The following is an 11,967-nucleotide window of genomic DNA, read 5'->3' on the forward strand; positions in this document are numbered from 1 at the left end:
AGGCTGCTTTGCTGCCTCGGTTGGTTAGGCTGCAGACTGCCACCCTTTACCAATCTCCTCTCCCCCTGGGCTTTTGCTTTTGGAGCAGGCTGTTCTGGTAACCTGACAGGAAATTGCCCCTGATGCTTTCTGGCCACCTTTGGAACCCACCCTGGTTCCCTCCTGGACCTCAGGCCTGCTCTGGCCATGGACAAGTGTTTACTCAGTCAGAATCTCATGTGGTGGCTGAGGGGAGCTCAGCTGCCTCACGCCTCAGGAATGGCAGCAATTGTTCAGAGGTGAACCAGTGCCTGCCAGCGAGGTCATGATTTATGTGAGGAGAGATGCAGAGGATCAGAGAGGAAGAGAGAGTGCTGCAGGATGAGATTTTCTTACTAATGGTTTCATTTGTGAGGACTTGTGATGTGCTGAGCCATCCAGGCTTGGCTTCACCTTCAGACCTCATAGATCTTCTGCACAGCTGTCTGGCAATCCAGGCTGTGATCAAAGGGGCTCCATGGCATTGGTAGAACTCCATCATGTAAATTGGGGCAAAACTCAGATTTGCTGCAACTTGCTGCCTGCCCTCTGCCTCCTGTTCCTGCAGAGCACTTCTGCCTCGAAGCTCAAGTCCAGTGGTGTGCAGCAGGTTCATGGCAAGGGCTCTAGAAGGACAGACAGAAGGATTCCTACTGCAGAAGTGATTCTCTTCTTTCCTGGGGCTGTCAGGGATTGTGGTGCATTTGCCAGGAAGCCTGCTAATAAACCTGAATTATTAAACAGCTTCTTAGGTGGCCAGTCTGTGGTTGCCTTCGGAAATGGAGAGGTTACAGAGTGCTGGCTGAGCTTCAGTGATGGAAGTGTCTCTGGTACAGTGCAGGCTGTCCCTCCTCAGAAGGCCTCCCAGGATTGGAGGTGGGGAGCACTCTTTAAAGGGTGAATTGCTCAGGCAGCCTCTTGAAGCTTTCAGGGAGGTGTCTGGCAAGATGTCAGAGCACAGCCAGAAAACCCCAGCAGCTGCTCCATGGAGATGATTCTTTGGCCACGATTTTGCTGTCCAGTTTTTGGAGGAGTTGCTGCAATGAAAGTGGACCTGAGGCTGTTCATCAGGATACAATGGAGATAATCATTTGTTTCTGCTCTTGGGCAGCTTGGTGCTTGCATCCTCTGTAATCACAAACCAGTTCTTGCCTTCAGCTCTAAAGCTTTTTTTCAGAGTGTCCCAGGCAAGTGGTGGCCAGGTCGTTGTGATGGAGAATGCAAGGGCAGCTGAAATGTGAGAGCTGATTCCTGCAGCACCTCCACCCTCACTGCTCTGATGATGTTCTTGGGGCTTCAGGCTGCAGAGAGCTTCATGTAAAGGAATGAGGTAGCTCCATAAATGGCTGGGAGGGCTGCAGTGAGTGGTGCCCAATTCCCAGTCCTTTACCTGCCTGCATCCTGTGCAGTTTAATGGAGATTGATTTGCTCACTGCAGATCTGGGAGTCATTGCCAGTAGCTTGTTCTTCATCCTCCTTGGCAGCACAGGGATCAGCATTACTGTTTGGCTTTATTCCTTCCAGAGAAGGACCCTTGGTGCCCAGCCAGGATTTCTTGCTCCTCCTTTCAGCACTGTTCTCCTGTTTGCTTGTTACCTGAGAGAGGTGGCAAGATCTAACTCTGGGATTAAAGGTCTCTGGAAGTGTGAAGCTGTGGGTCTGGCTGTGCAGCACCAGGTCTCTGCTCAGGGCTTTGCATCCCTTTGCAGTCCTGAATCAATGAAACTGCAGGCACCCAGGTGAGCTGCTGGCCTGTGGAGAGTGAGAGCTGAAGGTGCAGAGGCAGCTGAGACCCTCTGACTATGCACAGCAGAGATGCTGCTGGAGGCAGCCCTGCCAGCACCAGGCAGCTCCGGTGCTGCTGTCCAGTGCAGGTGGAGAGGTTCCTGGCAGCATATCCCAAGGCTCTGGCAGTGCCGTGGGCCAAGCTGTGCGAAGACTGCTTCTCATACCGGCTGTGGTTGGTTCCCTGCCCATTGTCTTCCAAGTCTGCTGCTCCAAAAGCACAATGAAGAGATCACAAAAGACCTTCGGGGGATCGAATTTGCATGACACCAGAGGGGTAACCTGGGTAAGCTGGAATGGCCAAAGCGTTGATTCTGTGGCCATGTGGTGGTAGAGGCCACATCCCAGGGCCGAAGGATTGCTCTGAAGGACAGGACTATGATTTAACATCCTTTGGGGAGGATACTGATCCTTCAGGCTGGATGTTGCTGCTCACATTTCAAAGAGGCAGAATAAAGCTGCAGGGCTTGGAAGATCCACACCTTACAATAATATCGAGCACCCTCTCGCCTACTGAGATCTAAAAGCCACCTGTCCTTCGGTATCTCCTTGTAGCCTTGCCAGCAGATGGAAAGGAGCAGCCTTGTCTTGTATCCTGTGTGTTGGGGAGGTCACTGTGCCACAGGGAAGGCAGTTGAGTGTGCATCTTGGTAGGTGAGTGCAGTCATCAAAGTCACCAGGTAGATGTGCCTTGTGAAGCTAGAGCTGGTAAAGATGCAGCTGTGATAGCAGCAGGATCTGAGGCTGCTCTGGAGTGCAGCAGCAACAGCCCTGGCAGCTGCTGCTGCACCTTTCCTCCCTGAGCCAGCATCACCCTGCTCAGATCTGAACCTCCAAGGCAGGAGTGGCAGCTGGTGTCACTGCCACCTTCTGTGCCAGCTGGAGGAAGGTTGGCTCCATGAACAACAGCTGGGTTGAGACCCACTAAGCCAAGGACCATCTTCCAGACCCCACAGGCTTTGTGTTGTCATCTTTCTGCACTTGGAATCTGCTTTTGGCTCCTTAGTTCCAAGCTGGGTCTCCTGCTGGGTCTCTGTTCATTCCACATGAGCTCTGACATGCTGCTGCATGTTGCTTGCTTGAGTCAAGCATATCTGAAGCAGGCTGCAGCCTCAGAAACTGTTTTACACCTCAGTATTTTATCAGCCTTTTTGCCTCTGAGCTCTGGCAGGTGGGCATCATTCTCCCTGCCTGCAGGTGGAGGCTGGCAGAAGCCAAGGGGATTCCTCCTCACCACAGCCTGGGGAGTCTTGCAGACCACCCTTAGTGGTGGAGGTGCAGCAGAGTCTGGGTTGGTGCCCCACAGTGCAATAAATGTTGGAGGGGAGGATGAGTAATGGGAGTCCTGCAGACAGGATAAGGTGGAGATGATTTATTTTTCCTTTCTAGTCACTGTCTTTTGCTTCAGCAGTTCTGAGCCCTCTTGCTTTCCCTGATCTGAGTCTGCTCAGAAGCTCTAATTGGAAGACTTGGGCTAATTTCTCCCTGGGTCTGCCACTTGCTGCAGAGCATTCTTGTGGCACCAGCTGTGGTTTCTGAAGCCATAAGAGACCATTAGCTCATCCAGCTGGAGCACTTGTGTCATGCTTATGGAGCCATCCATGGGCCCAGGGGCTGAGGGTGTAAACTGGGGGTTCTCTGAAGCAGGCCAGGCTTAAGGAGATTAAACCTAGAGCCTAGGTCCTGCTGCCACCCCTGACAGAGCGAGACAGGAGCATCCACGAGCTGGTGATGGCATCACTGGGAATCATCCCCAGTCTCAAGTTTGGAAATTAGTTGGATTCAGCCTGTGCAGGACAGGCTCTGCCAAGCCTTGGCTGCTCTGCCTGTCCCAGCTCCAGGATGCTGCTCTCTCTCCCAGAGGAAGTCAGGAAAATCTGAGCAGGCTCTTGGCCAGCTGTGCTGGGCAGGCACTTCCCTGTCCTGGCAGGTGAGCAGCAGCAGCCTGCTGTTGGAACAGGCTGAGCTTGGAGCTGGCAGTGTGGGAAGTGTGCTGAGGACAGTGACTCTTCCTGCTGCTCCTGCTCTTCCCATGGCTCTCAAAAGCAGGGAATGAGCAAAGGGACAGTGGGGCTGTGCCCTGCCCTCCTGCACAGGCAGCAGTGCCTCTTCTGTCAGTTCAGAGACCTGTGTAAGAGCACCAGGCTTAAAAATGTTAGGGATAAGTAAAAGCCCTTCCAAGTGTATTCCTGTGTGTGAGGGCAGCCTGGAGCAGTAGGGACAGAGGATGTTGAAGGTTCACCTCTAGCTCATCAGATGTTTGCCTCTGGAGTCTAATGATGGCTGTTAATTAAAGCATTTCCAGCCCCTAATCCTGTTACTCTGGATTATTTGCATTCAAAATGCTAAGCAGTCACTGGGAACTTTGCAGATGAAGCTGAACATCATCCCTAACCCTGTCAGGAGCAGTCACTGCTGATCTAGCAGCCAGTCAGTGGCCATGGGACCAGGGCTGACTGCCCCAGACATGGCAGTCTTGGTGCCCTGGTTCTTTGTTTTGCAGACACAGATTCCTGGGCAGTTACCCGAAGGTTTTTGCTCCAACATCAAAAGGCCTTTGTTCCTATGAAGAATGAATTCCTTGGGCAGTTCCTTGTTGTTTAAATAAAGGCTCTGTTTTTTGGGTTGCATGTTGGCAGCAGAGAGCATCCCAGCCCTCTCCAAACAGGGCTGTCCAGCACAGAGGCTGCCTGGGTGCCTGGGAGAGGCTTTGACTGCAGCTGAAAGCTGCCAGGAGATGAACTCTGCCTATTGCAGCAGCCCTGAATGTGAGCCTTTGTTCTGGGCAAGCAAGGCACAGCCCTCTGCTATCAGATAGTGGTGGGGGCAGCCTGCAGAGGGTGGGATGTGGCATTTGGAAGTGGTTCTGTGGCTGATGGGTGGAGGGCTGAGTGTTCTGAGCCAGCTCACAGATAGCATCTCAGAGGGACTCTGTTTTTCAGGCCAATAATCCATGTTTTGAATGCATGTGAACAAGTTCTCGAGGGAAGGATTCCATTTCATTCTGCTTTGGGGTCTGACACTCTCTGCCTCCTTCACTTCAGTGTGGGACTGAAGTGTCCTTTCCCATCCCTGCACTCTGGCTGCTGGTGGTGTCTGTGGTGCCTCAGAGCAGTGTGCCCCTGACATCCCCTGTGCACACCCAGTTGTGCAATGCCTTTAGAGTCTCTTCTCAACCCACTTTGGGGAATCCCCTCCTGCCCTGAAGCACAAAAAATGCTTCTCCTTATCTCCACCTGCATGACTCTGGCTGCTGTCATCACTTATCTGCTGCCCTTTTCAGGTCAGCCCTGCTGGTGACTCCTCTGCCCTTCCCTCCTCGTGGATTCCATGGGCTGGAGACACAGTGGAGACCCTCAGTTCTTAAACTCTTCACTCATCAAATGGGGGGGCTGTAAACTAACCCCCACGGGACATTGCCTTTGTTCTGCTCAGAGAATGTGATCATTGGAACAGGTCTGGGACCTCCTTCTCGTGGATCCTGTTTTCCACCTCTGCCTGTTTATTTAGATTAAATTTGCTGGACTTCAGTCTGCTTTTCATTCAGGCTGATAACAGTAACAGGATCAACCAGCCTGAAGTCAGTTTCAAAGGAGCAAATCTCAGCTGAAGTTTAACTTGAAGTGAAAAGACTTAGCCTGAGCTGTTCCTGCACGTCTGGGGACAGAAGGCTCTGTATTTTTTTCCTCCTTCTTCTTCCTTTCTTGCTGCTCTGTGAGGATTCTCTCTGAAGGGTTGTTTTTTTCCATGCCATGTCCGTGTTTGTTGTGTGCAGCTTCCTTTTAAGTCTGGAAGAGGTCAGATTAGATACACACAATGCAGAGGAGAGTGAGCAGCTCTCAGAGCTGGGACTGCTGGGGACAGGGCTGGCTTCGAGAGCAGCAGGAAGCATCCCTGAAGCTCCCAGGGAAAATAAGCCAGCAATTGGCCTCTGCTAACCTCCAGCAGCACCACCGGGCAGGGGACTGCAGGGACCCTCTTGCTTGCTTAATTCAGCCTAGCAAAGCAGGGTGCTGCAGCCCCTGCCTGGCTCTGTCTCTGGCCATGAGCGTTACCCAAGTGTTTGGTTTTTCTCAGACATTGATGGATCTGTACTTCTGGGCCTGTTCTCTGAGGCATTTTGGGTGTCCAAACTGTGTACCCAGGTCAGCAGTCAGCTTTTAGTGTCTTGGCCTGCAGCAGCACTGTGGGGAGGGAAGGAAGGTGGCTGCTGCAGCAGCCAGTGCCATGGGAGCAGGAGTCCGGGAAGGTTCCTGCCAGCCTCTGGCAAACACAGGCAGAGGTTCAGGCACTGAGGGTGGGGTGGGCAAGGGCCAGGGCCACTGCATGATGCCAGCCCCTGCAGCATGAGGCAGTGAGCATCTGCCCCTGGTCAGGGGATTCACATCAGTGCTGCTCCTGGTTATTTATAGCTGCAGGGTTAAGGAGAGCCAAGAGCAGTGAGGTCACTTCCAGCGCGGGGAGCCGCAGGCATCTGCTTGCTCTGGGTGCTGGCCAGGAGGCACAGCAGCTCCTGCGAGGGCAGCACAGGCACCCATGGGAACTTCCCAGCACAGGAGCTCACAGCTTTATTTATTTATTTCATCTGCAGGGAGAGTTCTTCAAATACAGCCCCTGGGAGGTCTGAAGAATTTTCCCAAAGCCCCTTGCAGCCGGCGGTTCAGCCTGGAGCCGTGGGGGTGGGTGGCAGAGCAGCAGCTCAGGCAGTTGCTGTTGCTCTGGCAGTGCCTGGGGATGCTCCTCTGGGCTCAGTCCTGTGCAGAGCCAACGAAAATGGCACTGATGTGACTGAACGTCAGCCGAGGTGAGAGTGGCCTTTGCTGGGCAGGTTGTCAGTGAAGTGGAAGGCATAGAATGGCTTAGGGTGGAAGGGACCTGATGGATCATCTGCTCCAACCTCCCCACCATGGACAGGGCTGCCCCTGCCCTGTGTTCTCTAAGGCAGCAGTCAGACTTGGTTGGGTGTTAAAAACCTTTCTCCTTGCAGGAACTGATGCTAGGATCTGCAGCAGGAGCTGGCAGGGACTTCTCTGGTGTGTTACATCCACAGGGGAGCTCAGGAACTCGAGAGAGCTTTTCCTAAATCCTTTGCTGCCTTCAGCAGCTGCTGTGATCCCAGACTCTGCTCTGCTCACCTCACACCTTCCAGGACTGTTTCTCATCTCTCTCCCCTCTCTTTCCTCTCTCAGCAATCTACAATTACAATGCTGCCCAAGATGTGGAGCTCTCCTTGGAAGTGGGTGACACTGTGCACATTCTGGAGATGTATGAAGGTAGGTGCTGATCCTTCCCAGTACTTTGCAGTGGGTTTTGGAAGAAGCAATGATAAACCAGGATCCATTTGGGTTTAGATAACACAGACTTCAGATCTAGGCTTTGAGCTTTGGGTCCACCCAGGAGCACAGAGCTCACTCTGCAGTGTTTGCTGCATGTACTTCACCTTTTGGATGGCAGTAAAACTGCTGCTCTGGCAGAGGTTTGTCAAGGTGAGAAACGCTCCTGGCTGCTCAGTCCTGGTGTTACACCACACCTGTGTGCCTTGGCTCCTCCTCACCTGGCCAGGCACTGGTGTAGTCCTGTGGAGCAGCTGCAAAGCAAGGATGATTTCTTTAAAGCAGCTTTTAACTTGAATTGGTTCTTTGATCTGAGACAAGGGAGGCAGTGGATGAAAGACAAGCAGAGAGCAGATCTGATTGTTCCCGAGGTGATGCAGGTTTAACCCCAGATATCACCAACTGGCAGAGGGTGGTTTGGAAGGCCTCCAGTTATGGAGCTTCCTGGCTTTTTTTAAGGCTGTTTCTGCAGGGTTCTGCTGGGAAGCTTTTTGTAATCCACAGCCCAATGTCAAACGTCTTGCAGCAAGGAAACGAGAGTGAGCCTGGTGTGTTCCAGCCTCCTCCCTAAGCCAGGCTGTTTGGTGAGGATTCCAGCATGGAACACAGCCACTTAATTACTGCAGGGGCTGTAGGAGCCACTGCTCCCCGTGGAAAGCTCAGTCCTCTTTCCAAAGCCTGAATTCAATCCCTTTCACCAGCAGCATCGGTTTGAAATGGACTCAGAGCACAAAACCTGGGAACAGCGAGCTGCTTGTTTAGCAATTTGTTCTTAGCCAGTTGTTCTCTTTCCACTTGGCTTTGACCTTGACAATGAAAACATCCCCCGGTGCCTACAGCCAAAGCAGCTGCTGCTGGTGTTCCTGCACTGATGTGTGAGTGGGGAGTGTCTGGCAGGGGAGGGAGAGAGGCTGAGAACGGCAGAGCTTAGGCACTGGGTTTGGAAAAGGACACGAGGAGGAGGGAGTGCCAGGGCTGAAACTGCCCTCGGGAGGAGGATGCATCTTGTCCTTCCCAAAGCTCACCTTAAAACCTGCCAATTGTGATGCTGTTTGCTTGGCAGGAGATTCTCCTGCCTCGCTGGGGCTGCTTTTCTTTTTCTGGGCCATCAGCTTTCAGCTTTGTTTCCACCTCTCTGTGGGTTGTTTCTGAGCTGTAGTGCTCTCACAAGAAGCTTTTTCTGTTCCTTCTCATGCTAATGATGTACCCTTGGAAATCCAACTCCAGGCTGATAAAAGTGGGCTTTTGTTCCACTAATCACTGTTCTTATCTGGATACACAAGTCCTGATGTAGAAGTTTCCATTTATCCAGGGCGGTGGCTCTGCAAGAGGAAGGGCTCAGAGATGCCTTCTGAAGCCATTCTCTAGTCAGTGTGAGTGAGCCCTGCAGCTCAGCTCTGCCTGGGGGCAACCCCTGGGCTGTCAGCAAAGTTCTTTACAGAATCTCTGAATCCCAGGGTTTGGAAGGGACCCCTGGGGATCATTCATTCCAAGCCCCCTGCTAAAGCAGGGTCACCCAGAGCAGGCTGGGGTCACTCCAGGGGAGACTCCACAACGTCCCTGGGCAACCCACTGCAGGGCCCTAGCACCCCCACACCAAAGGAATTTCTCCTCATGTCCAGATGGAACCTTCTGGGTTCATTTGTGCCCATTGGCCCTTGTCCCTTCCCTGCCTCAGGATGCACAGGAGCACCTTTGTGAGCTACCAGAAGGTTCTCAGGGCTGTTGCACTGCAGTTCACTTCCTCTCTGCTGGTCCCCTAGAATGTGCTTCCTTTTTCTCCTGGCTGAAGGCAGCAGGTTTGCACTCCTCAGCCTCCTTCAGAGGAGGCTCTCTCTGCATCAAACAGCCTCACTTGACAGCTCTCTGCATTCTGCATCTGAGCTTGTGGCTGGCTCCAGCCTGTGCAGAGTTTGGTCCTTGACAGGAGGCAGCAAGGGTGAAGCTTGGGCTGGGTTTTGATGTTAACAAGAAATGTTATCTGCCCCTCAGCTGCCTGAAGAGCTCTGAGACACAGCAGTGATAGAGCTAAGCCACAGCAGGGGATGTGTGAGGCAGAGGGCGTTCAAGGGAGTTAAAGTGCAGGCCAGAGGGTGTGGATGGAGCTTGGTGACCCCTCTGCCATGCAGGCTTCTCATGCACCCAGAGCCAGTGCTCCAGGCTGGAAGAGGAGCAGAGCCCTTGTGGTTGAGCACATGGCCTGGGGTTGCATCACTCTACATAGCTTTTCCTTATCTCAGGTATTGGCATCTGAATAATTTTTCTTAGGTCTTCTGACCTTTTACACACTGCCTAAAATCCATGCAAGGGAAGGTGGAACTGAGGCCCTGTGCCTGAGCAGCCAGACACAGCCCCCAGCCTCGCTGTTGGTTCTGTGCTGTCTTTGTGTAAGCAGACTTCAGCTGGAAGCAGAGGACACTCAGGCATGCCAGTAGCCTGCCCTGCCCCTGGAGCTTTAGGCAGATTTTGCTGGGGTTTAAGAGGAAATCAAGCAACCCATGGAGAGCTGCCCAAAGCTTTTGCTCCTCTGAAGAGGATGGATGAAAATTACTGACAGTCAGAGCAGAATCCTGGACAGGCAGCACAAGCTGCCTGCTGACACAGTTCTGCTAACACCCAGCATGGTTTGGTGCAGTGACTGCAGAATAGTTTACAGGACTGTGGCTGAGGCCAGGAGCCCCTTTGAAATGAGGAGGCTGTGGTAGAGGAGGGCTGAGCCTATGTCCTGTGTGCCTGACATCAGTGGGAAATGTCCTGGTTGAATTCCATTAGCTTTGTATCCCACTCTGAGTAACTTGTACTTGGCCACTCAACTAATTACAACTTAGGTATAAATAGAAGCTAAATCTTCTCATCCCTAATCCAGTACCTTATCCATGGCTCCATGGTAATCTCACCCTCAGCCTCTGGAAGGACTGGAATTTCTTCTTTCTTCCTGAGTTACTGCTGGGATATTGGGTTTTGCATGGTCAGGCTGAGTCACCTTCTGAGTGCTAGAGAAAAGGGACAAGACTGTGCTTAAAACAGACCAAACACAGCTCCCCACACACACTCAAGCCCCAGTAAGACCCCACCCTAAGCTCAGATTCATGGCCAAGGGGTCTGGGATCCATGGTTCTTCATGGAACCTTCTTTGGTAAATGTATGAATAGGTGGAGGGATGGAAAACACAAGAGAGAACAAATTGCACTTAAAGAAGCCAACAGCCCCCAGCCTCCCCTCCCCTCCTCTTTGCCTGACTATTGCCCTTGAGCCCTGCAGAGCAGGAGGGGGAGGGTCATGGTGGGAAAAGAGCCTTCAGCCCTGCTCTTGGGGCCCAAGCCTCCCACAGAGAGAGCAGGGGTGTCCCTGGCCAGCTGATGCTGTAGGGACACAGTGGGGATGCCAGGGTGCTTTAGACAGGAGAGGAGAATCCTAACTGCTTCTGTCTCTGCTCCAGGCTGGTACCGAGGCTACACCCTGCGCAACAAAGCCAAGAAGGTAAGGCCTCACCTCCCAGGCACCCTGAGCTTGATCCTTGCCAGCCCCTGCTGCTGCTGTCACCTGCTCTGCTGGGCCTTCTGTCTTGGAACCTGAGCTCTGTGTCCTCCTCAGAGACAGAGAGAAATGCCCCTGGGCAGCCTGGTTCAGAGTCAGTGTCTGTGTGCTGCTCCCCTGTGAGCAGGAGCAGTGCAGCCTGAGCTCTCCGAGCTGCCTGTTGCACACCTGCAGCACAAGGTTGTTGCTTCATTGTTATGGGCTGGGACCTGGACACATCCAGCATTAGTTATGTGTGATGGCAAGGGTAGAGCTTGGATTTGCCTTGGAAAATACTGCCACATTATGCATGCAGGGCTCTCAGCCAGACCTGGAGAGGTCTGTGAAACAGGTCTGAGAACTGCATGGAAATTGGGGTTCCCGTAGGAATCCTGGCACCTCTCATGTGGTATCTTCCCAGTCCCACTTCTGGGTCATAAAGGCAGTGAAAAGAAAATGGAAAAAGACCAGAGCCTTCTAGGAGGTTTCTTTAAGTAAAGGAAACTTGGGGCTGGTGCAAACCTGCAGATGCTGTGGTGTCACAGCAACCCCCACAGCACTCCAGGCTGGGGGCAGAGTGCCTGGAAAGCTGCCAAGCAGCTGGAGATGAGCCAGGGGGTGCCCAGGTGGGCAAGAAGGCCACCAGCAGCCTGGCCTGGAGCAGCAGTGCTGTGGCAGCAGGAGCAGGGCAGTGATGGTGCCCCTGGACTGGGCACTGCTGAGGCCACCCCTCAAACACTGGGGTCAGTTCTGGGCCCTCACTGCAAGAAGGACATTGAGAGCTGGAGCAGGTCCAGAGGAGGGCAACAAAGCTGGGGAAGGGTCTGGAGAGCAGGGCTGGGGAGGAGCAGCTGGGGGTGTTGAGCCTGGAGAGGAGGAGGGTGGGGGGAGACCCCCTGCACGGGAGTGCAGGCACTGATGTCTGCTTTTGCTCCTAGGGCATTTTCCCAGAGACATACATCCACCTGAAGGAGGCCACCGTCAGGGACCGGGGGTAGGTTGGCACTTCTGGAGCTCTGCTCTTGGGCCCCAAGCCAGTGGAATGCTGCTGCCTCTGGAATCAAAACCCCAGCCTCGGGAGTGGCTGCCAGGAGTGCTGCTGGTCTGTGCCCAGCACCAGTGCCAGGCTCCGGTGAGAGAGCTGCAGAACTTGTCTCTTGTCAGAGCACTGCACACCAGAGAGCTGCTGGCAGAGGTGCAGCTCTGCTAAAGCAGTTAGCAGTGGGGCAGGTCAGCCAGGCTGCACTGCAGCTCCTCTGGGGACTGCTGCAAGTCATAACAGACTCCTGCTGGCAGCCAGCAGGAGTGTGGAGTC

At 53.4% G+C, this 11,967-nt stretch overlaps 1 protein-coding gene across 1 annotated transcript in view; it reads left to right on the forward strand.

Moving 5' to 3' along the window:
- The window catches only part of DOCK5 (dedicator of cytokinesis 5), a 50,029-nt gene that overhangs the window by 2,404 nt on the left and 35,658 nt on the right, over positions 1-11,967 (forward strand). The window contains exons 2-4 of the mRNA XM_068156795.1: positions 6,993-7,076; positions 10,576-10,616; positions 11,591-11,646. Coding sequence (XP_068012896.1) covers positions 6,993-7,076; positions 10,576-10,616; positions 11,591-11,646 — 181 coding nt within the window. The remainder of the gene's footprint in view (positions 1-6,992; positions 7,077-10,575; positions 10,617-11,590; positions 11,647-11,967) is intronic.

This window comes from Melanerpes formicivorus, unplaced genomic scaffold (genome assembly GCF_026170545.1).
Source record: "Melanerpes formicivorus ecotype bairdi unplaced genomic scaffold, bMelFor1.0.p_v2 SCAF_34, whole genome shotgun sequence".
NCBI lineage: Eukaryota > Metazoa > Chordata > Aves > Piciformes > Picidae > Melanerpes > Melanerpes formicivorus.